Source organism: Hemicordylus capensis, chromosome 3 (genome assembly GCF_027244095.1).
Source record: "Hemicordylus capensis ecotype Gifberg chromosome 3, rHemCap1.1.pri, whole genome shotgun sequence".
Classification (NCBI taxonomy): Eukaryota; Metazoa; Chordata; class Lepidosauria; order Squamata; family Cordylidae; genus Hemicordylus; species Hemicordylus capensis.
The window spans coordinates 319,106,313-319,131,937 of NC_069659.1; the positions used below are offsets into that span (position 1 = coordinate 319,106,313).

The window sequence follows — 25,625 nt, forward strand, 5'->3', positions numbered from 1 at the left end:
CACTGTTTCAGAGTTTCAGATCTTTATAGTCCAGGAATGGTGAATGAATTCCAGCACCAGCCCACTAATGACGTTGGGCGAGGCAGTTGCCTAAGGCAGCAGATTGGTGCAGATAATGGGATTGGCACCTCTGCTGACCCATTTCACTTTGCTCTGGGCCTGCCCCCGCCCCCAGAAAAGCCCCTCTTCCTGCAGACATGCCACGGCTGCTATCTTCATCCTTGCAAAGCTTGTGAAGGGTGGGTTGGGAACCTCCATCAACCCACTTAGCCTTGGACCTGCTCCCTCAAATCCTCTTTTGGTGGCCACAGTATGCACATGTGCCAGCCACCATCATACTCACCCTGCTTCTCCCTGCCTCTAGTCCCTAGTGTCTTGAATCACTTCCTGCCATTCCAACTTTCCTGCCCTCTGTCTTTTCCAGTGGCTGGGTGGGTTGCAACCAGGACTAGGAGCAGAGAGAGGGAAGATGGAGATGGTGGTGACGGACATGTGGTGGGCTAGGCCACAAGAAGGGGGTTTGCGGTGGGGGGCAGAGAGTCCAGGGCCAAGTGAAGTGGATCAGCTGGAAGCTTTGTACAGGGTGAGGAGGGCCACCTTACTGTTATTTGAGGGCCACCTGTTTTGGGGTATGATGCGATTGTGGAATTATTGCTGTGATTATTGAGTGTTAAATATCTGTTGAGAACAGTAACAGTTAAAATATGATTCAGAATTTCTTCTAAAAAATAAATTTAAATCATTCAGCAGGTATAAAGGTAAAATGTGCCATTGAGTCGGTTTTGACTCCTGGTGACCACAGAGCCCTGTGGTTGTCTTTGGTAGAATACAGGAGGGGTTTACTATTACCTCCTCCCACGCAGTATGAGATGATGCCTTTCAGCATCTTCCTATATCGCTGCTGCCCAATATAGGTGTTTCCCATAGTCTCGGAAACATACCAGAGGGGATTTGAACCGGCAACCTCTGGATCGGTAGTCAAGTCATTTCCCTGCTGCGACATTAAGTGGCTGCTTCAGCAAGCATATTCAAGTGTAAAAAGTGATGCATTCAGTTAATTTAAGTGGCAGGATTGTTCATGCAATATTTGGTATTGGTAGGTCATTGGGAAGTATGATTTTATTTTTCTTTATTTAAGAGAATGCCTTCATTGTTATGAGCCCCACTGAGATCAACTGGGGAGTTCTGTCTGCAGTTGCCACTAGCTCATCTGGTGGCTACTCAGGGATAGGCATTTTCCATTGCTGCCCCAAGACTTTGGAATGTGCTCCCTGTTGAAATAAGAGCCTCCCCATCTCTGATAACTTTTAAGAAGTCAGTTCAGACACATTTGTTCACCCAGACTTTTAATTAGACTTACAGATTTTAACATATGTAGTTAAATAAAGGCCAGTGTAGTGTAGTGGTCAGAATGCTGGACTAGGACTGGGGAGACCTGAGTTCAAATCCTCATTCAGCTATGGAACTCACTGGCTGACTCTGGGCCAGTCACTTTAACTCTCAGCCTAACAGGATTGTTGTGAGGATAAAGAAATGCATGAGCCCAGACATGACATCTCTCTGGGCTCCTTGGAGGAAGAGTGGATAAAATTGTAAATAAATAAATAAATAACTTTTTTTTAAAACAAAAAATTACATTATTTTAATGTTTTAACATTTTAATTTTGTTTTAACTTGTGCCGTTTTATTGTAAACCACCCAGAAATACAAATTTTGGACAGTATATAAATATATTAGAATAAATACAAAAAAAATAAGAAAGATTTGCACAATTCTTCAAAATATCATCATCTTAGCCCAGTGCTTTGACTGGGTCACAGAAAGGAGCCTCAGTTGCATTATGTGCAATAAATTGAATACTGGCGGATTAACGGAGAGGCAGCAGAGGGAGGGAAATAGTGAAGAAAGTAGGGAGAGGTGGAGCTGGGGGCGGGGGGCCCTCAGGAGCTGGGAGGCCCCGAGTTCTTTAAACCCATCTGCTCAATTATAGCTACACCCCTGTATATATACTCATCAGCAGGGATAAAATATGTTTCCAATATGTCACTCTGAACAGGGCAATTTTCTTGAGATGTGAGAACATACATCCAGCATTGGATTGCAATTCCACCAGTGAAACTCTGAGGCTATTCACACGATTGTAGAAAATCGGGCTAGCCTCCGATAGCCCAATTTCCTACAACCGTGTGAACCACCAGGCCCGGCTGCAAGTCCAGTGGTTCTTGAGTGGGTAGCCCGCTCAAGTAGCCCGCCCCTTAACTGGGTTTGTGGAGCGAGCCCTCCGCAAACCTGGTTTTTGGGATTGTGAGTAGCCGTGGTGCGGCTCCACACTGTGGCTACTCATGAGTAGACCCCCGGCGAGAGGCTGAAAAGGGGGTCTCCCCAGTATGCCCTGCACACTCGCGCAGGGCATACTGGAGCTTCCAGGGGCCACACGGCCCCCGAACTCCCCAGCCCCTCCCTGCTCCATCACGGAGCCGGCAGTTGTGTGGGCGGCTGATCCGGCCACCCAGGGCTCCCACCCTGCTCGTCTGTGGGGAGAGCGGGCTTAGCCTGCTCTCCCCACTTACCTTTACAAACCCACTTACCTTTACAAACCCACTTACCTTTACAAACCAAACTCACTGATCGTGAGACCCGGCTCTCTTTCTTGCTAATCTCAAGTGAGGTTTAAGGCTGCAATTCGAAGAGAGAATGCCAGTGATTTGTATAGCATGTCATGGCTTACTTTTTAATTTTTTTGCAGGTGGGAAGGCCTGGTGCAAACAAAAAGGCCATCTTTATGGATTGTGGCTTCCATGCCAGAGAATGGATCTCACCTGCGTTCTGCCAGTGGTTTGTGAGACAGGTTGGTGAGCAGACTGTTATTTACATTAAATTAGTAGCAAAGCCCATTGACACACCCAGAAACCCAGTTAAAAACAAAACCTTATGGCAAGGGTAGGCAAACTTAGCTCTCCAACTGTTATTGAGCTATAACTCCTATCGTCCCCAGCCCCAATTTATTGTGCTCAGTCTCAACAAGGTCTGCAATCTTGGTTTCCTATAATATTATCCTTAAGGTTCCCAAATCCGCCTTTTCCCTCTTAAGGATCCATAAATATGCTTTGATTTTTAGTCGCGTTTCAAAGCTTTTGAGATGCTTTTCCTTCTACTGTGCAGCACATCCCATAATACAGAATGCAAGCACATTTGTCAGAATTTGTCATTCTGCACCAAGAGCTCCTCAGTGTACTGTTTAGGAATGTGCACGAACCTGTTTGGAGGCCCTTTTGTGGTTCAAATGACTGGCAATTCGGTTGGTTTGAAGGTTGGGGGAGGGTTCTCTTACCCCTGCTGCTGCATTTCCCCCACCAGCGCTGCATGTTAAAAGGGTCCGGTAGGGCAGCAGCATACCACCCTGCTGCCCAGTTGACTGGAAGTGGCCGGAAGTGCCAGACGCACATGCACATGTTGAAGCGCATTTGCACGCCCGACGTGTGCATGAGCAACATGCACACGCATGTCGGATACTTCCGGTCCGACAAGGCAATGGAGCAGCAGGGAGGTATGCTACTGCCCCGCTGGACCCTTTGAACATGCAACGCCAGTGGGGGGAACACAGTGGGAGAGGTAAGAGCACCCTCCCCTGCCCTTAAAGGTATCCCCCTGCCTTCGAGCTGCCCCCCCCCCACACCAGTTCCATGCACATCCCTTGTATTGTGTGCCAAAGATACCATGATTTTCCAGTATGGAGCTCTGAGAAGCAAAAGGAAGGCCCAATTCAGTTACATATAAGAAAGGTGCATGCACCAATGAAGTACTAGGCCAATGTACTAGAACAAGTGGAATAGCAAAAGAAAGAAATAGTCTAACGCCACCCCTTAAAAATATAGCATTAGAATATTTTGATCTGGCTGTTATTTATAAAGTTTATCCTCAAATACACCAATAAATACAGCCTGCAAAATACTCAGAGATTACATTAATGGTGTTAAGAGGCAGGAGTAGCCCTTTTTTTCTGCCATTAGTCCATAGGTCCATCTAGCTCAGTACTGTCTACACAGACTGGCAGTGGATTCTCCAAGGTTGCAAGCAGGAATCTCTCTCAGCCCTATCTTGGAGATGCCAGGGAGGGAACTTGGAACCTTCTGCATGCAGGCATGCAGATGCTCTTCCCAGAGAGGTCCCATCCCCTAAGGGGAATAGCTTTCAGTGCTCACACACGTAGTCCCCCATTCAAATGTAAACCAGGGTGGACCCTGCTTAGCAAAGGGGACCATTCATGCTTGCTGCCACATGACCAGCTCTCGTCTTTGATTTACTGGTGTGCATACTTTGTGAGTATTTGATTCAGCAAGGCTGTGGGGATGGCCAGTGCCTTGGAGGCTGAGAATACAGAAGGATGACATGTTGCAGTGACTTGCAATGAGGTATGAGGCCATTTGGGGTGTGTGGTGACAATGTATATATGGCTGTTTTAGAAGCCAACAGGATGCAATGAAGGGAGAATACAAGCATTTACTGCTGCCCACAGTGGCCTGGCAAGAGGAAACCAAGTTGTGTGCTTTCCTCCAATCTCCAGCTGACGCAATCCGGCTGATGTTTTCTGGGAATACCCATCCTTGAGAAATGTCCACCTTTCCTTCTATTTAGTGGTCCTGAATCCGTGGCACTTTCAATTATTCCCATAGAGCAGGCCTGCTCAACTTGTGCCCTCCAGCAGTTTTTGGACTACAACTCCCATAATCCCAGCCACAGTGGCCAATAGCCAGGGATTATGGGAGTTGTAGGCCAACATCTACAGGAGGGCCGAAGTTGAGCGGCCCTGCCATAGAGGAAACCAGCCAGTGACCACTGGCATTTGAGAATGTGGGGGAGAACTCGTAGTGTGTTAGGAACAAGCTTCATCCCTATGATATTTGCAGCTGTAAAGTTCTCGTGTTTGCCTTTGACAGAATAACCTTAAAATGACACTTCCAGCTGTTTGATTCTCATTTAATAAAGGTTCCCGCATTACAGTTTTAGAAAAAACCAGAGAAGTAGCAGCAGCAGGCATTTAAAATCCAAATCAAGTAAGCTAAAACATTTGACTTGATAGTGCTGGCAGACACCCAGTGGTGACAGGCCTTCCCCTCCTGTCCGCTCAAATATGTGTGCAGAAGCAGGTCTGAAAATTGAAAGTGACACTCCAGTCACGTCTTTGGGAATGTGATCTCCTTATCTCTTCCAGTAACACAGCAGAAAATAAAATGTTACTTCATTTAGTAGTTCAGGTTACTACAACTATCAGCCCTGCCCTTAATCCGTTCTAAATTCAGACAGCTTTTACCTCCCATGAGGCTTTTCCAGACAGCAATAAAAAGTGCTTTGAAAAGAGCTTGCAAATAAGTATAAGGTGAGAACTTACAGAACACCCAGAGACTTCTGCATTCTCGTATTTTCTCCTGGGATCTGATGAGGAGGACATCCGGGGAGCAGGCCCCTGGTGCAATTTCTGCAGCATCACCTGTTGGCCAGCTCTTGCTTTCTGTGACTAAAGGTAAAGTTGTGCTGTTGAGTCAGCATTGACTCCTGGCACCCACAGAGCGCTGTGGTTTTCTTTGATACAATACAGGAGGGGTTTACCATTGTCATCTCCTGTGCAGTATGAGATGATGCCTTTCAGCATCTTCCTATATCGCTGCTGCCCGATATAGGGGTTTCCCATATTCTGGGAAACATACCAGTGCAGATTCGAACCAGCAACCTCTTGTTCCCTAGGCAAGTTATTTCCCCGCTGAGCCATTAGGTGGCTCTTTCTGTGACTAAGCCACCACATGTCTAACTACTTTTCTGGCAAATGTGAGATAATCACAGAAAGCAAGAGCTGTCAAACAGGTGGTGCAGCAGAAATCACTCAGGGGAGTCTGCTTCCCATGTCACCTCCCCATCAGATCCCAGAAGAAGACTAGAAGAATCTGTGGGCTGCTCTGAAAACTCTTACCTTATATATACTCACAAGCTCTTTTCAGAGCGTGTTTTATTGCCATCTGGAAAAGCCCTTGGATGGTGCCTAATTTTAGGAAGTGGCTGGACTGCAACCCAGCACACATAACCCACTGATTTTAATATAGCAATAGCAATAGCACTTACATTTATATACCGCTCTATAGCCGGAGCTCTCTAAGCGGTTTACAATGATTTAGCATATTGCCCCCAACATTCTGGGTACTCATTTTACCGACCTCGGAAGGATGGAAGGCTGAGTCAACCTTGAGGTCAGGATCAAACTTGTAACCTTCTGGTTACAGGGCGGCAGTTTTACCACTGCGCCACCAGGGGCTCTTGTTCAGTTATATCAATATAACTGATATGTGCATATTTGTCACTTGGATAGCAACCAAGAGCCTCTCATAGTTTAAATCTGGGATTTCTTTCCTTCTTTATTGGTCCCCTTGTTACTAACAGCCCAGTCCTAAAGATGCATTATTTGGAACATCAAGTCCCATTGACTTCAATGACACATCCTAGTAAGCCTAAAGCCTAAAACACAAAACCCATGACTTCAAATCATTTTCTCGTTAGCCAAAGACCACTTTTTAATAGCATAAAGCTATGAAACCAGTAGAATTCAGAATCACGATGACACATGCTTTTCTGGAAGAGTTTAACATCTTAGACTTGAATTTGCATGCTTGGCTATACACTGAATTTTAACACAACAGGAAAATGTCCCAGTAGGACCGGATAACATGTTATAATATTTCATAGAGGTCAATGCTTCCTCGTGGCATAAAAATATAGGATATTTGCATACTCTGTGCTGCCAAACTAATTAGTTGGGGGTGGGGGAACTCACCACACCCAGTATTTGTTTTATCTAAAGTATTTGATGTTCTTTTGGTTCCTTGGCTGGTGCAACTTCTCAGCATTATTTATATGTATTATTATTATTATTATTATTATTATTATTATTATTATTAACTTCTTCCTCTTCTTCCTCCTTCTTCTTGTCCTCCACCAAAATTGGTCATAAAAATGAATATGAAACCAGATAATATAGGTTATTTCTTTGGTCTGTACTCTTAGGCTGTTCGAACCTATGGAAAAGAAACCATTATGACAGAACTTCTGGAGAAGTTGGACTTCTATGTCTTGCCCGTATTGAACATTGATGGCTATGTCTATACTTGGACAAAGGTAAGTAACACCCTTGTTTTCCGGATAAAAAGCTCAATACATATTGGCCACATTCACACATAATGTGGAACAGCAGATCCAATGGACCCATAGCTCCATCCCCCTCCCCCACCCACCCCACTGCTCTCCCATCCAAATTCAGATGTCACAGAGAGCTCCCTCTCTGCAGTCACAGAGGAGGGGAAATTGGCTGCCTGGGCTTCATTCTTGACTGAAGGACAGCCTCGGCAGCCAATAGCAGCCAGAGCGAAGGAGGAGATTCCTTCCTCAACTCCAGTTGAGTAACAGCCAGAATTAGGTGCCGCATTCAGACAAAACACTGATGCCACTAAACTGAAGGTCCAGGTGACAAAACTCATTACAAACCAAAGGTACAAGTCAGAGTTTGGGAAGGGAAACTGCAGGTCCATTTTCTGTTGGAACTGCAGTTGCCCACATTCAGATTTACCCTTTGCCTCTGGTTTTGTGTTACTTGCTAACGTGGCCAGTGTCTGATATAATCTTACAGTTTTACAATTATTAATGTCCATTTCAGTCTCGCATGTGGAGGAAGACTCGTTCTGTAAATGCCGGCAGTTCTTGCATTGGTACTGATCCCAACAGAAATTTTGATGCTGGGTGGTGCAGTAAGTATATCCTGTCGTGTTATGACATACCCTGAGACTTCAGAGTAAAGAAATAAATGGTCTGATTATAACTGGCTTGTTCGCAAGTCCCAGAGCTGGGCAGTAGCAGCTCTGGTTTGATTCCAGGTTCCTGGCGTACTCTCCCCAAATCCTTAAGACTCATGGAAACAAACAGGAAACATGCTCATGGAAACAAACTTACTTCTTTCTTTTTTTCCCTCTTCTCTCTCTTCCACCTTTCTTTCACTTGTCTCTCTCTCTCACTCTCTCTTTCTCTTGCCCCCCCCTTCCTTCTTTCCTTCCTTCCTTCTTTCCTTCCTTCCTTCTTCCATGTATGGATGCATGGAAGTCTCCCTAGGTGCTTTTTCTTTTCTTTTCTTTTCTTTTCTTTCTAATCTTATATACGGGGGTGGGGGGGTATAAGGCTGTTAGGTCCAAACTCTGCAAAAAAAAAATTTAGCTGCACAACTGGCTAGCAGAAACGTATTTCCCTTCCTCACAGAGAGAAAAGGGATTTCCTCCTGGCAACCCTTGAGAAATTAAAAGCCAGCATGGTGTAGTGGTTAGAGTGCTGGACTAGGACTGGGGAGACCCGAGTTCAAATCCCCATTTGGCCATGATACTAGCTGGGTGACTCTGGGCCAGTCACTTCTCTCTCAGCCTAACCTACTTCACAGGGTTGTTGTGAGGAGAAACTCAAGTATGTAGTACACTGCTCTGGGCTCCTTGTAGGAAGAGTGGGATATAAAATGTAATAAATAAATAAATAAATAAATTCAGGTTTCCAATCAACTTCCTAAACTGGGTATTAATTATACGATTTATGAAATGCCTACAGCAAGGATTAATACTAATGACCAACAGACAGGACCCATTTCTCTAAAGTGTGGGGTTAGACGGGGCTGCCCCTTATCCCCACTGCTCTTTAACTTGGCCCTTGAACCCCTGTCCTGCACAGTGAGGCAAGACGTAGGTATTAAGGGAATCAAGGTAGATGGACAAGAACATAAAATTGCGTTATATGCAGACGACACCCTCCTGTTTTTGACTAAACCACAGGGATCCATCCCTAAACTTATGGAATTACTACACCAAATCGGGAACCTATCCAGATACAACATTAACTGGCGCAAATCCGAAGCTATGTCCATGGGAAAATTACCTCTCTCTAGTAGGGAAATGCCCTGGTCCTGGAAGAGTGACTCCCTGGAATACCTAGGAATCCTGATTACTAAACAACCTAATCTGGTAGCCAGGACTAATTTAGATAAAATACTTGCACAGATTAAGAATGATTTCCTTCTCTGGGCTGACCTCCCGCTGAGTTTGTGGGGCAAGATAAATATTATAAAGATGAATGTTGTGCCCATATGTATTTTATATTTTAAGAGGCCTTCCACTGCTTATTCCTCAAAGATACTTCAGAGAAATCGACAGAGCGGTGAGGAGGTTTCTCTGGGGAAATAACAGGCCATGGATTGCCAGCTAGCTTCAGACAAAGGGGGCTTCAACCTAGTGAATCTTAGACTGTATCATAACACATTTTTAATAGCACAAGCTAATCATTGGCGAACCAGCATGGAAGGGGAAAGGCTGGAATGGGCTCAAGTGGAGCTAGCAGAACTGAAACCCTTAGAGGGTTGGGAAGAGCTGGGCTCTAGATATCTTAAACACTCTCATTACCAATCCCCTACAATACCAGCAGCCCGACATAAGGTTATTTTCATGATCTGTTGGACCATTCTACATCTTAAGCAATTGAAAATGTCCCCAAATAGCAACTGTTGGAGATGCAGCAATCCTCATGCCAATTTAATGCACATGTACTGGGATTGTTCCATATGGCAAGGCTTTTGGAGGGAGGTTGTCATGTGAATTAACTTAGTACTGGACTCATCCCTTCCACTGAAGGACCTGCACATAGTGTTGGGGGTTCTTCCATATGACTGGGGACTATTATTATTATTATTATTATTATTATTATTAAAACATTTAAACCCGGTTCCAAAAACAATGGCTATGGCGGAGCCTGCTGGTAGCCAAGAAGTTAATATTGAGGCAGTGGAAATCTCCCAATCACACAACCCTCATCTGAGCTTGGAGCAACTCTGGGGCAGAGGAATAAAGCAGACAGCTGCCCATCATGTGGGCCACAGACAATTGTCGCATTTGCACATTATGTGGAACTGCATGTCCAATGGACCCGAGGTTCGGTGCCCCCTCCTCTCACTCTCCCTTCCAAAATTGGACGTAACTGCCATCAGTGTCCTCTCTGTCATCAGTGAGACGGCAGGGATCAGGGGGAACTGGCTGTGCAGGCTTCCTTCTTGACTGAAGGACAGCCTGCACAGCCAATCATGCCAGAGTTGAGGGAGGAGCTTTCTCCCTCAACTCCATCTACAGGGGATTCAGTTTGTGGTTCTGCATTTGGACGTACTGCAGGTTGTTTCTAACCTCGGGTTGCAGCAATGAAACTCAGTTCAACCCTAGTTCCAATGGAGTTCTAATTTGAGATTTCCATTGGAATTCCAAATCTGAACCCTCAGTTTCATCGCCACATCTACCTCCAATTGCTCACATTCACACATAGTATTCATGGAGCTGCTGGCCCCTTCAACTGCAGTTTGGCATTATGTGTGAATGTGGTCCATAATGCAGAGATAGTGTGGGAACAGCCTTATGACTAGCTTCTTTCTGAACCTTTAGGTTACCTTCCAAGGACTGTGCAGTCTGCTAACTGGGCAAAGAGGCACCTTTTACCGTGGTGATTCTCTTTATTTAGCAGGGGGAGAGTAACTGGCCCTATCCACCCCCAGCACAGTACTTCCAGTGACTGTTGCTGGTGTGTGTCTTATGTTTCTTTTTAGAATGTGAGCCCTCTGGGGACAGGGAGCCATCTTATTTGTTTGTTATTTCTCTTTGTAAACCGCCCTGAGCCATTTTTGGAAGGGAGGTATAGAAATCAAATTATTATTATTATTATTATTATTATTATTATTATTATTATTAATTCTTCCAGCTAGCCTATTAGGCCCATTCAGCCTATCTGTCTTCTGATCTCTTTCTTGTTACAATAATCCGCTTTCATATCAGAGGAGCTAACTATGAACAAACACGTTGAACAGAGTCTCAGTGCTGCGGTTTTTGTGTGCGTGCTTAAGAAGAGCAGGATTTGGGAGATTTTGAGAGAAGGACAGGAATAAACATGAATTTTGAGGGCTATTTGGAGTGGAGAAGTGGTGGAAAGGCACCTCCGCCCCTCTGAATTTGCATTTCTTAAAAGGGTGGGTTAGAATAGGGCTTCACCATTACATACAGTTACAGATAAGTGTAGCTAGCCTTTTAGACCATTAAGCCATGTTCTCAGTGGTCAGGAAGCTTCAAGGATTTGCTTCTGCCAACATCTAGGGCAATAGCAATTGTCAATGCTTCTCTTATGCTTGAGGCATGAACCATTCGTGCTTTTTTCCCCACTTCTGCAAATAGGCACTGGGGCTTCAAAAAGACCATGTGATGATACTTTTTGTGGCAGTGCACCTGAATCTGAAAAGGAGACCAAGGCCTTGGCTGATTTCATCCGTGGACACCTCTCAACAATTAAAGCTTACCTGACCATACACTCTTATTCCCAAATGCTACTGTATCCATATTCTTATACTTATGATGTAACAAAGGACAATGTGGAATTGGTAAGTCACAACAAAATGACTGTCAATTACTCTAAAGTTAAAATGTTTGTGGTGATTTATTTTAATTTTTTACAATGTATTTCCTTCCTTTTGCTAAGTCAACCTGGTTTTCAAATGTATCTCAGCATGAGTTTTTAACTTACACTTTGAAAGTTTAAAAGGACTGAGTTATAATCAGACAGGGCCTATATGGAGACAAATGACAGAAATTAATTTAAAGAGGAATGAAATCCACTAAAACAGAGGGCACTTAAATGATCTATCCATGAACTGGCCTGTCGCTCCTTTTTTTTTTCTTTTCAGATTTTGTTGTTGAAATTTCCTTTTACATTGAGGACAATAAGGTTGATTAGATAGCCTCTGTGATGTCCAATTTGTATGTGGCACAGGTCATGGGTAAAGCATTTACCCATATAAGTATTCCACTGTGCCACACCACATTTAAATGTACTTAGCACATATGTTGACTCCTTCATGTCTGCAAGGTACTAGGGACCTCAAACCAGTGCCTTACTCCCTGCTCCCAAGTTAAAAGATGTATCAGCCTGATCGTCCTGCTCTGGGTGCAAACCAGAGCAAGATGTCCCATGGTAGGGCAGGGCAGAGCATGACAGAACAGTGCCTGGTCCAGTCAGTCAGGTAAGGTCAGGTATGACAGCAATCACAGTCAAGTACAATCATGATCAGGAGTTGGACATCTCCCAAGATGAGAGCATCCACTCAAGAGAACAGGATGTTGATTGAGCAACAGCTCACTCATAGTGGTGAAGCCACAATTGGACAAGGGGGGGACACACACTGGGTCGGGGTAGGGGGAGTGCCATGGCGCCCCATCCCTCAGAGCACCTCCTTGACCTCCTCTCACACCCAGCTGGTGAATGAAACACTCAATAGCTGAGGGCAGGAGACATGGCCCCTCACCCACTCCTTCCCAACCACAAGTGAAGAACCATCTGGGTGCTGTCTTTCTCTCCCCCACAATCAACTGTGTCCTATACACTATTTGCAAAATTTCAAAATGGCTTTTATTCATACAGCCACTTAAGAAATTATATAAACATAGGAACACAGGAAGCTGCCTTACACCGACTCAGACCATTGGTTCATCTAGCTCAGTATTGTCTACACAGACTGGCTGCAGCTTCTCCAAGGTTGCAGGCAGGAGTCTCTCTCAGGCTATTTTGGAGATGCCAGGGCATGCAAGCTTGCTAGTGTTCTTCCCAGAGCAACCCCATCACCTGAAGGGAATATCTTACAGTGCTCACATGTCGTCTCCCATTCAAACACAAACCAGGGTGGACCCTGCTTAGCAAAGGGGACAATGCATGCTTGCTACCACAAGACCAGCTCTCCCACCATCAAGTGAGCAACCGCATTTAACAAGCAAAAGTGGCCCACAGTGTTAAGAATGATGAGCATATAAGCATGCTTGCACGTACAGTCTGGAGTAAATTTACTCTATATTTCATTATATAAAATGCCTCCTATTACTTTTGTGACTTAGCTCTGATTTAACTCCAGCTGAGAACTAAATACTACTGAGGAAGTATAATGGCACGGGGAAATAGCAGCTTCCCATTTCCAGTTATTCTGTCCAAGTTGCTATCAGCCTTCATTGTGTCCCTATAAAGGGACACCATGAGAACAGGAATTTGTTTTCTAGCTTGGCTGATGCATAGCAATACCATCAATTCCTAAGCCATGCTCAAGACAGATCTTTGCAACACTCAAAGTCTAGGAGCATTACTTGTTTTATAAAAAACATGTTTCTTTTCTTTATTTTCATCTGTGTGGGGTTTTTTTAAGAGCAATAAAATTCTCAGAAGAAAATTACTTCAGTGCTGTGGAATATTAATGAGTAGATGTTACTGGCACTAAACACAACATGATAAACAAACCATTTTTAAAAATCAAGCATTTTAGTTCTCTCTTTCCGCTGCCAGAAGTCCAAGGCCAAAGCAAAAAAACACTGCTACACTGCTGTTGAATTGACAGATTTATGATGGCTCCCAGGTGGAAATATCAGGATTTTGAGGCAAATATGAAAAGTAAGGACAGTGTGATGGTTTTGCCTTGTACATCTGGCAACGCTACCCTCTTTTTCCATTTAAATGAGGATTTTTGTTTTGTTTTGTTTTGCTACGCTAGATTGCCTTATTCCTCAAGCCAAGGAGTTTTCATTGTGATGATTCCAGAGGACTGGAGACATTTCCCCCTCACTCTGTTTGCTTTTTATTCTGACAAACTGTTTCTAACTTCACAAATTGTTGTTTGGTCTAAATCAAAAGGGAAGTATAGGCCAGTATCCAAAAAGCTACTTTAAAGTGTCCTTAAGGGTTTGGGCTTGACCAGTGGGAATGTTGACTTTTTTCCTTTGAATAGCAAACTCCCATGCTGTATCACAAACTGTGTTTGAAAATCCAGTTTCAAAAATAGTTTGCCATGTGGTATGATATTCAAAAAACATAAGCCCAAAGTCCCCTTGGTGTGAGGAACTAGTTGCATAGTTCCTTGGACTGGATTCTGGCCAAACCAAGGTCACATACTACTTATTTCAGGTTCAGGATTCCTTCGTGTTTGCTGGATGATGCCCAAATATGACTAGATATTTTGCTCCTAGGATACCTTGGTTTGGGTCTGTTTACACATTATAGTTGTCACATGTTAACATGCTTAAATCATACTACAGTGTAGCTTTTACCTCTGCCAGATTTGATTAAAAATAAACCTAAAGATGGATTTTCCTTCTGCTTTGTATCCGAAACCAGTAGATAGTTTGCAACTGTAAATTACTTAGCACTTAAGAGAATCTCTCCAATTTTTAAGAGCTTCAGGAAGGTACTGTTACTGGGCTTTTACAGATTTACCTTTGATTGATTAAAATGTCGATAGTTAAACCGTTAAATGTTAAGTTAGTTTTTATTCAGTTCACAGCCCAACTTACCTACCTAAAATATCTTAGCAGAAAGTGGGTACTTTCCATATGTGTCACAACCAGAGGGGATCTTGCCATTTGTAGCAATCATTTGCAGAATCATGTAGGTCAGTGAGCTAGTGGGGGGCCATTTGGGCAAAAAGATTTCAATGTGAGAGCCATTTTTTCTCCATTTTAAATTTTTATTGGATTTTACAGTAGCTTTTACGTTCAAATTGCATTCATTTCTCTAATTCTACACATAAGTAAATATTGACTTCCCGCTTGTCTATCTGCGCGGTTCACAATAACTGTACATATAAACAATGTGAGAGCCATTTCTCACGGTGCTGATCTCCACACAGTTCTGCACTTTTCTTAGTTCTGGGAAGGCCCAGTAAGAGAGATGGGGCCCTCTCCCATGAGCTCTAGCAGCAAAGCAGCACTGGGCAGGATGCTGGGAAAGTACACTTCCAAGTTGGTGCAGGGATTCAAGTGGGCTCTGTTTCCCTCAGGTAGCAGCCATGAAGCAGGTTGAGTATTTCTCTTTCCCTACTGCTTCCTATCCATCCCCTGACGGGTAACTGAGCTATGCAGTCCTCTCCCCTCCCTCAGATTTGGGGGCAGATTTGGAGGCAGTAGATGTGCCCTGCTTCCCCCAGTCTGTTGCCCCCTACATCCTCTTCTGCCCTGCTTCTGCCAAAGAGGGAGGGAGGGGAGAGGACTGCATAGCTCAGTTACCCGTCAGGGGATGGATAGGAAGCAGTAGGGAAAGAGAAATACTCTTGCCCTGCTGCTTGGCCCATAGCCTCAATGCTGGCCTACTCAGGACACTCATCCATCCAGTCATCTCTCCTTTCATTTCTTGAATGGCTGCCAGGAAGTTTTTTCCACCACACCCTGAGGTCACCTGATTCCACAGTCCCAATATATATCTTGGGGCTGTGCTTTAGTGCACCACCCCTTGGGAACTCTATAGAGGTAACCACTCCCTACATGCCTGTCTTCATGAAGTATTGTGTGCTTCCAGTGTGGAGGGCATCTTTTGTGGCAAGCAGAGCCCCATCCAGTCCCAATGATCGCTAGGATGGGATTTGGGGAATGGCAGGAGGTTGTATGTGGGACGCTGGGAGAGGTAGTCCTTTTAAGCACTTTCCCACAGAGCTCTATGAGGAATTCTCAGCATTCCCCACACAACCTACTGCCATGTCCTGCACTCGAGGTTTGCAGAGCTTCTCAGTGATGAGCAGGTGGGGAGAAGCCACATCCATGCAATTTCAAAGGGATGGTGCAGAGTACTCCAAAGCCCTAACATATGTGTGGGTTTCATTAAAAATCACAATGATCTGATAGTTCTAAAGGTAATGTTGCAGCGAGCGGGGAGACTAGTTGCTTAGTGTGGTTGTGCAACATGCATTATGCCCTGACTGCCTTGAGTCGCCTTACTTTTAAAAAGTCAACTTCTGGTGGCCTTGCAGAGAAAGGCCACCAGAATAGAAATTAATATAGAGATTAATTAAAATAGAGATTAATCTTTTTTCTCTTGGCTTCTATGGGATTCTTCATGAGGACCCTCCCTTTAGGGGCAGTTATAACTGCCTAAGTCCCTGGATATGTGTGTGTGTGGATGTGTGTGTCACATTTAAATACCAACCTTTATGAAATCTCAGGGCAGTTTACAATCCAACCAAAATTAAAATTACCATAAACAAAGCTTTAAAATGTTAAAACATCAAAGAGTTTATTTGTTTGTTTGGTTGATTGATTGATTGATATACCACCCTTCCAAATGGTTCAGGGCGGTTTACATCAAATAAACTGCTTTTCAGGAGACATATCTCTGCTGTCTCCTGAAAAGCACATGAAGACAGAACATATCCCACTGAAAACATTATAGTGGTACAAAGCAGGGGTATCTGGTTCCTTTGTTATGAGCAATCATTGAGGCGATTCTCACGATCGTCGAAAAGCGGGCTAAGGGGCCTAGCCCGCTTTTTGGCGATCATGTGCTGTGACAGGAACCGTGCCGCTCCTGGCAGCAAACTGCCAAAACTACCTCTCCCCTTAGCCGAGGTTAACGGAGCGACCGCTCCATTAACCTCAGTGTTCTGCTCGTGTGTCGCTGCAAAGCGCGGTAACACACAAGTAGGCCCCCGACCGAGAGGCTGCAAGCAGCCTCCCAGGCTCGGGGGTGTCTCTTGCACGGGGCATCCTGCAACTTCCAGGGGCCGCGCAGCCCCCAATCCCCGCAGCCCCGTCTGGCTCCGTGACCGAGCCGGCAGTCGTGTGGGTGGCCAATCCGTAGTCGTGTGGGCAGCCGATCTGGCCACCCAGGGCTGCAGGCTTGCTCGCTCTCTCCGCCTAACCCCATCCCTCTCCCCATCTGGCGAGTCTCACTGATCGTGAGAGTCGCCTCATTGTTTATAGCAATAGCACTTACATTTATATACCGCTCTATAGCTGGAAGCTCTCTAAGTGGTTTACAATGATTTAGCATATTGCCCCCCAACATTCTGGGTACTCATTTTACCGACCTCGGAAGGATGGAAGGCTGAGTCAACCTTGAGCCCCTGGTCAGGATCGAACTGGTAACCTTCTGGTTACAGGGCGGCAGTTTTACCACTGCGCCATCATAAAAAACCTTTAAAAAAACCTTCAGGCTAGTCTAAATTGCACTAAGGCCTACCAAATCGCCAGTTGCTTCAGAATGGAGATTCCAAAAAGACTCCTCCCTTTCATTTCTCTAGATACACTCATTAGAACTGTGAGTCATTCCTGGTTTTTTCCAGTACGTGTTGTTATACATTTCTATTTTTGTTTTAATCTGATGCTCATATTTTTTCTGCAAAGAGACTAGCACTCAGACCGAGTATATCTGTGTTTAATAGGTTGTATACCAAAGATAATGGCACCCTGCCCCCAAGGCAGCAGAAACTGGGTCCACTCTAGAATTCTCACTGAAGTTACACAATACTTTCATGCTAGTTTCTTGGAAGAAATGTATCATTCACGAAAAGAACATTCCCTGCATTTCACAACTCCTTCAAGAATTCATTTTATTGCACCCCTGACACTTCCATGCATACAACACATGCATGCACACGCACACAATAATATTAAAAATGTGACTTTCCTGATTAAAGAGATCTTCCTTCTCATAACCCTTAAATTAAAAACTTTGGTGAGGACCAACTGGCCTTCTTGTCATTGCAAACAGACTTTCCTACAGCTCTTTCTTAATATTTATATTGCTAGTAAAAGTCTGTATATATTTAATCACTTTTTTCAAAAACATTTCAGACTGCATTTTGAATTCGCTCATACTTTGGCCTTAGTCTTTGATTAGATCATCCCATGTTCCCATCTGTTCCAACAGAAATGAGTCCAATTTGTTCAGTCCTTATTTGTGCTTGTATGAGGACAAAAAGGTTCTTGGAATCCGGTAGAGTGGTGGATACCTGGTTGTAAATGTCAACAGTCTGAAAATAAAATATCTGATTTCTCTGTAAAAACCCAGGCAGTCTCAGTGAAGTCATTTCCAGACATCAGTTCTTTGTTCTAGCTGTATAAACTTTTTTTTTCTGATTTCCCCCCTACTTAATAGGTATTATCATAATCATGACATGGGCTTTTAGATGCTCTGCTTCCTTTTCAGGAATATGTCCACTTATGCACAGTAGACAATGATATATTTATATGGGTAACAGAAGGGAGCAGTTCTTGAAGCATGATAAATGTCTACCTCAATTCCTTCAATTTGTTACAGATATAAAAATAAAATAAAATAAAATAAATATGCTACATTTGCAAGCCAGCAACAGACATCAGCCATGAAAGTTAAAATGGAACCTCCATATACAAAGGCATTGTATCTTTAATTATAAGATACTGAAGCAGACAACTGATTAAGGCATCTCCTCTTAAAAGAGCTTCCTCGGGGATCTGGCTAGCTACTGTTGGTGTCAGAATTTGGTTAGTTAGTTAGTAAGATAGTTAGTTAGATAGTTAATTAGTTAGTTTATATCCCACACTTCCTCCAAAGAGCCCAGAGCTGTGTACATGCTAGACTGCATGAATAGTCTAGGCTGGTCATGCAGTTTAGAATTTGAGGGTTGGAATGAACCTTAGAGGACTTCTAGATCTATCCCCTGCTCAGTGCCAGAAAGTGCTAAGCATCCCTGACAAGTGGCCATCCGGCCAGAAGCGCTCTTACCCCTGGACTTCAGGGCCGAAGTCTAGGGCCTCCACAGCCCCTGGAGGCCCCTAAATCCTCTTTAGTCTGTCCTGGGTGGTGTGGGTGATGATGTTGCTTAACTAATGATGATGCTTAATTTGCAGAGGAGGAGGAGCCTCCAAAGACCTTTAGGTCCTGGCTCCAAAATTACCTAGGTGCACCTCTGCATCCAGCCACCATTTGAAAATCTCTAGCGTAGAAGTATGGTGTGCTATGGGAATCTGCCCTGCACTTCAGAAAAGTGAAGTTTATCACAATCACACTAGGAAAGAAGCATATCAAATCCATGTTGCACAGTCTTACAGAACAGGAAACAGAGTCAGATAATATCCCATGGTCTCATTAGGATCTGATTACCGTTACTATTATTTATTATTATTGTCATTTGTATATTATCATTTGTATATGTTATAATGCCACCGTGAGAGTAATTGTTTACTGAAGGTGCAGGGTATAAATAATACAAATAAATAATTGAAATTAATATTGGCATAGTGATAGGAACAACTGCCCATACATTGCAGCAGGAGTGTAGCTAGGGGAGAGGGGGCCCGTGTTCACCCCTCTCTCTGGAGGCCCCTCAGAGTGACGGACGTAATGAAGAAAATATGGAGGTGTGGAGCTGCGGGGGGGGGAGGCCTCAGGAGCTGGGGGACCCGGGTTCTTTGAACCCTTGCACTCAGTTATAGCTACACCCCTGCATAGCGGTTGTATGATCAGATTGCCAGATATCAATGCCTGACGTGGATTGTTCAGTTTAGTGTCAATCCTCCTCCCCCCCCCCCCGTTCCATCGTAAAGATCTGTGTGCTAGATGTTGCTATAATAGTTTGGCTCAAACAGCATCCATTTGATGCCGGGTCTTAGAATAAATTTGAACCTCCAGCAATTGTACTAAGGCAAACTTGGACAAGAGACCCAAGCAACTGAATGAAAGAGCTATTGCCCCTAAACTACAAACTGTCAAAAAGCAGAAGGTTTAGTGTATTTATCTTGAGGATGGAAACTTGAAAATCTGATAAGAATGGGAGATAAACATGTGGTTTATCATGTGGATAAACATGTGGAGATAAGCATGTGGTTTTTGAAAATGTCATCTACTATCTGTACATCTGAACTGTAATAGCGTGATTTGAAAGAGAAGAAATAATTAAGGAATGTAAGCCTGCTGTATTAGGCTAAGACATTTTTTAAAGTTTTTGGAAAGCAAAGTAAGAGAACAGGCAAAAAATTGTAGGTACACAAACCTTTAGAACCTAATGCTTTATAGCAGCTTCCCTCGTAAATACAAAGAAAAATTATGTAGATTTAACTAAATGTTTATTCAGCAACAACTCCATTTTCTCTTTCTCCTTTCCCTCCCTTTTCCTTTCTGTCTCCACCCCACCACATTCTCTACACTACCCCCATTCTCCCATTGAAGCATAAAATATAACTAGACAGAATACAACACCTATCTAAACATAGATAGGTTTGTCATCAGGTTTGGGTCTGAAAACCCTAGTTACCATTGAACTTACTATAGGAATCTGTTTGTTTGTTTGTTTGTTTATCATATTTATATACCACCTGATATATACATCTCTAGGTGGTGTGTACACAATCCAAATCACAATATAAAAAATAAAATAAAATGCTTTCACAGAACAAAAACAATTTAAAAACAATTCACAAAGGGAAACAATTAACATAATTTCACTGGATAACAACTAAGCAGTTTAGAATTAGTTTTAATTAAAAGCCTGAGAAAACAGATGTGTCTTAAGGGTCTTTTTAAAAGCAGTCAGAGATGAGGACGCTCTTGTTTTGATAGGGAGTGCATTCCAAAGCCCTGGGGCAGCCCCAGAGAAGGCCCAGCACTGAGTCGCTACCAGACGAACCGGTGGCCAGTGTAACTGGACTTCCCTAGATGATCTTAATAGGCGGAAGGGTTCATGACAAAGAAGGGGAGTACCCTGGACCTAAGTCATTCAGAGTTTTCTAGGTAATTTATTACATTTATTAACTGCTCCATCCAGAGGCTATGGGCGGTGTACAACAACTTTTAAAAGACATAAAAACCCACAGTTGAAAACATAGTGCTAAGAACAATATTAAAAACAATTTTAAAACAATTAAAACCATTTAAAACCAATTAAAATACTTTTAGAAAACAACTTTATTTATTTTAAAACAACTTTTAAAATACTTTTAGAAAAAATGACCAGCAGTTTGTATTTCACTCAGAAACATATTGACAGCCAGTGCTGCCAGTATGTGTGTCCATGTGTGAGAGCATGCATATTATACCAAACAGACTGGGGTTGCCCTTTTTTTATAGTCACAGTGTACAGAATAAGCAGCTTCTCCAAATGCTTTGATGAGTCCTGAGCGTGACCCAGATAGACAGATAAGATGTGCACGTTTACTGTCTTCCTCCACAGCACTCTCATTGACATCAGCAGAATTCCTTGGGAGTTGTTTTTTTTAAAAAAGACACATGGCTTCTCTTTCTAAAACGAAACCATCAAGCCACTTGGTTCACATTGTCAGTCACCTGATATTGCCTGCTTTCTCCCTGTAGAATGGCCTGGCTAAAGCTGCCGTCAAAGAACTAGCTACAGTGCATGGCACCAAATACACATATGGTCCAGGAGCGACAACAATCTGTGAGTATTACAGTTGACTCCCACCTTCACAATTTCAGTGTTCTAGCGTTAAACAAAAAGTATAGGCAGAAGCTTCTGAGAAATAGAAGCACCTATGATACAATGCTAGGTTTCCTGAGCATGTTGTACTTATCCTGCAGTTTTGGCCCCGCAACTGCATTGCATTGCTGAGATAGCGTTTTTGTTTTTTAAGATGCACTAAACACGTGCATATTATGTTCACCAGAAGCTGCCCCAATGACAGATCTTGTCCTTATATTCCCTGCCATTCCTGCATTTGCAGAGCTTTTCAAACTCCTCAGTCTGAGCCATATATCAGCAATGGATTTAATTGCTTCGTGGCTGATATTTGGCATCTCATAGGATTTGCACGGAACTTCCAGGGCTGCTTAATGATGAATACAGGCAACCATTTACCAAACAATCACGTACAATGGTCTATAACTTCTTGGTTCTCTGTCCTGTCCTGCCAAATGATGTAAGCTTTGGGTAGGATATAAATATGTCAAATAAATAAATAAATAAATAAATAAATGTTAAGCAGGGTTTTATTTTGCATCTGAACCCAATCAGAAATCCAGGCAAGTAGGAGTGGTAACATTCTCTATACCAAGATCCACAATGATGTGGTGAAGATACGAGTAGAACTCGTATCAGTTCTATTTGTCCATCTGTGGACAGCAACCACAGGATGGGGTACATAAAAGTATATGGGTTAGCCATGCCCCCAGCACTGATTAACTCCATGGCCACACACCCCACTGACCCGGCATTTAGCATTTACCTCTGCAGACAAGTATTGTACACAAGGACAGTTTGGGTCATGTCCTCAGATAGTAGTTCCTCATTTATTCACCATCCATGAATGGCAAACACATAAATTGGACTTTATTTATTTTTATTTTTTATTCATTACATGTATATCCTGCTCTTCCTCTAGGGAGCCCAGAGAGGTGTACATGGTTATAGTTACCCTCACAACAATCCTGTGAGGTAGGTTAGGCTGAGAGATACATGACTGGCCCATAGTCACCCAGTGAGTTTCATGGCTGAACAGGGATTTGAACTTGGGTCTCCCCTGTCCTAGTCCAACACTCAGAGCAACCTCACATGAGGGAAAGAAAATGCTGAATCATCCCTGCTGAGCTGCCAAGCTAGGCTTCTCCTAAAACTATTCTGTACTATCAGTAGGTTCAAAGTGCTGCCACCATCACCCCTTTTGTCTATGGAACCTTTCTGGGATTGGGGTGGGATAACCCAGGGGAAAAAACTCTCTTAATTTGGCTTTTGGACAAGTACGAAAATCTTCCACGTGCAAGCCTACACGTGGAAAGAAAACTGATGGCTGCTGAACATGTGTTTAGCGTGTTAAACTGCTGAAGTTTAACTTGCTTATGTTGTAGTTTGCAAAGGAATTTTCCCCCTCTTTCATCCTTGCAGATCCTGCGGCTGGTGGTTCTGATGACTGGGCTTATGACGAGGGCATCAAGTATGCCTTCACCTTTGAACTTCGCGACACAGGCCGATATGGTTTCGCACTTCCTGAATCTCAGATAAAGCCAACCTGTGAAGAAACATTGGTTGCTGTTAAATATATTGCCAGCTACGTCCTTGACCATCTGTATTAAAAACAACATTCCAGGGATATTAAAGAAAGCTTGATGCACAACTATTTTCTCCCTTTCTCTCTGCCATGGCTTCGTTTTTAGATCTTAAAAAAGATTTGGAAAGCCTTCGCTTAGGTTCACTTTAGCCCCCTTTCCCTTTTTAGTGCTTCAGTACCGCACAGCCTATATCTATAGCAAAGGCATATCTCAAGAGGCAGGAAAGCACTGGGATCTGGTAGCCTGTACAGTTCCCTAAGGGCAGTGGCAGAGCAAGGGCACATTGGGATTGTGTTCAATGGCTGGGCACAGGCAGCCTCCCGCCCCTGAGGTGTCCTCCCTGCAGCAGCAGCACACCCACAACAGCAGTGCCTTGCCACTGCACTCACCACTCCTCACTGCTGTCACTCTTGCTGCCTGCCCCACTGCTGCCTGCCGCCACCATCGTTCCTGTCCCTCCCCCACTTCTTGCTATCTGGCTCGTGACCAGTCACAAGCAGGAAGCTGGATGGGAAGCAGGAAGCTGGTCAGAATTGGAAGCCTGTTGGGAATGGAGGGCATGCATGCAGCTGGCCAGCAGGGAAGCAAGCCACTTGTTGTGGGAGGAGGGAGGATGCAAGTGAGCGAGGCAGCTCACGATCCCAAAGGGGTATGTGTTCCAAGTTAGTATGACTTGCAGATTGCAAGCTAATGCTTTAAGTGACATAAAAACATCACATACAAAATATTTTCTATCACTTTTTTTAATATCACAGCATGCTTTAGAAGTGTTTTATCTTGTTTGCTGCCACAACCTTCTTGCATAGTGAGCACTATTATTTGCGGTTTAGCTGCAGAGACTAGTAACTGCTTACTTAATGTAGCAGCTGCCCACTCAAGGCCACCTAAGAAGCTCATGGGTGGACAGAGGGTATGGTAAAACCCACCTTTCTAACCTACTGATTGTTATTCTACTTGAAAGAACATTATTATCAGCAAGAACCTTGGTAGTTCTTTGCCAGCCAGGGGGGCAGCAAAACACTGATACAACTTACAGACTATGCCAGGGTTTCTGCATACTTGGGGGACTCTACTCTTAAATGAGGTGGCCTCTCCTTCCCTTGACTGCTGTCATAGTGCTGCTAGAGTCCTGAGAGTAGACTAGAACCACTAGAACCTGTGGTCATCCCATGAAATTGATTGCCAGGAAATCTAGGACCAAGAAACGGAAGTACTTTTTCACACAACGCATAATCAACTTGTGGAATTCACACACACATAAACACATTCTTCGACAAGGTGGTGGGAATTCTCTACTAAGCCCTATTTGGACATTAAATTGTACAAGTGTACAGATGTCTGTACATCATTTTATGTGAATGACTGTATCAGTGTTCATTTTAAAATATGAACCTGGGTAGGCCACTCAAATGTATGGTACAGATAGGAAGTGTACTGATATACCTGTGTTCAACATAATGTGTGAATAACTGTACTTGTGCACAAATCTGTACTTGTGTACACTGTACATTCATTGTACGAGTGTTGAACATAATATGTGAATAGGGCCCTAGTATGAGCAAGAAGTGGGGAAACCCTGCATTCTTCACTTTAGTGCTTAGATTAAGGGATATGTCAACTCTGTATTGCTATATAACTCCATCACATGTCCTCAGGACAAGCCCCTCAGAACAATCACTCACACACACACACACACACACACACAGCACTACAACACTCTATTTTGGGGTTCGTGATACAGTGCAGGGAAAGGAGGTTTAAGTCCCCTTCCATGTGCTCTACCTCACAGGCTAGGAGTTTCCCTACCATCTTTCCACCACCTTCACTTCCCTCCCCCAAGAATCACTTTGTGAAAGATGTTAGGCTGAAGCCCTACCTGCAAGTCATAAACCCAGCCATCAACTAAGAGAGGAGGTTCACCTGCAGTTACCACTGGTTTGTCTGGGGGTGACTCAGTGGTGAGTCCTGGGGCTGTGGGACACACTCCTAATCAAAGTAAGAAAACTGCACCATCTCTGATGGACTTCAGAAGAGCACTGAAGTCACACATGTTCAGTCAGGCTTTTAGTTGATTTTTCAAATCTGATTTTAAAATTTAAGTGTATCAGATTTAACTGCTGCCTTTAATGTTTATAGATATATTTAATTAGTGGTAAACCATCTGGAGACCTTGTTACAGGTGGTATACAAATGTGTTACATACATACACACATACATACATACAAACATCCTTACAGCCTTCCAACTTATGATTTATTTATTTAAAATACATACAGCCTGCCCCTCCAGCATACTATTGCTCAGGACGGCTCACAACAAAACAATAAAAGATGACAAAAGACACTTAAAACTTGTTTTTCTCATCACTGTGATCTCATAGCCCTGGGGAGATGAACCGATCAATGAGCTGGTTTGGATGCTACTTCATCTGCTGGCCCTAGGGGAAAATGGGACAGGGCAGATTTAGCTGATACTATGTCTGCTGGGCCACCTAATGGTGCAACAGGGAAATGACTTGACTAGCAAGCCAGAGGTTGCTGGTTCGAATCCCCGCTGGTATGTTTCCCAGACTATGGGAAACACCTATATCGGGCAGCAGCGATATAGGAAGATGCTGAAAGGCATCATCTAATACTGTGCAGGAGATGGCAGTGGTAAACCCCTCTGGTATTCTACCAAAAAAGAAAACCACAGGGCTCTGTGGTCGCCAGGAACCAATACCGACTCAACGGCACAACTTTACCTTACCT

The 25,625-nt window shown here is 43.7% G+C and overlaps 1 protein-coding gene across 3 annotated transcripts in view; it reads left to right on the forward strand.

Annotated features, from left to right (window-relative positions):
- LOC128351233 (carboxypeptidase B-like) overlaps positions 1-22,906 on the forward strand; it is a 191,028-nt gene extending 168,122 nt beyond the window's left edge. For all 3 annotated transcript variants that reach the window (XM_053310572.1, XM_053310569.1, XM_053310571.1), the window contains 6 exons: positions 2,747-2,848; positions 7,051-7,161; positions 7,697-7,787; positions 11,274-11,476; positions 21,187-21,271; positions 22,712-22,906. In XM_053310572.1, the coding sequence (XP_053166547.1) occupies positions 2,747-2,848; positions 7,051-7,161; positions 7,697-7,787; positions 11,274-11,476; positions 21,187-21,271; positions 22,712-22,899 (780 nt within the window). In that variant the 3' untranslated portion in view covers positions 22,900-22,906. The remainder of the gene's footprint in view (positions 1-2,746; positions 2,849-7,050; positions 7,162-7,696; positions 7,788-11,273; positions 11,477-21,186; positions 21,272-22,711) is intronic.
- Positions 22,907-25,625: the final 2,719 nt, after the last annotated feature.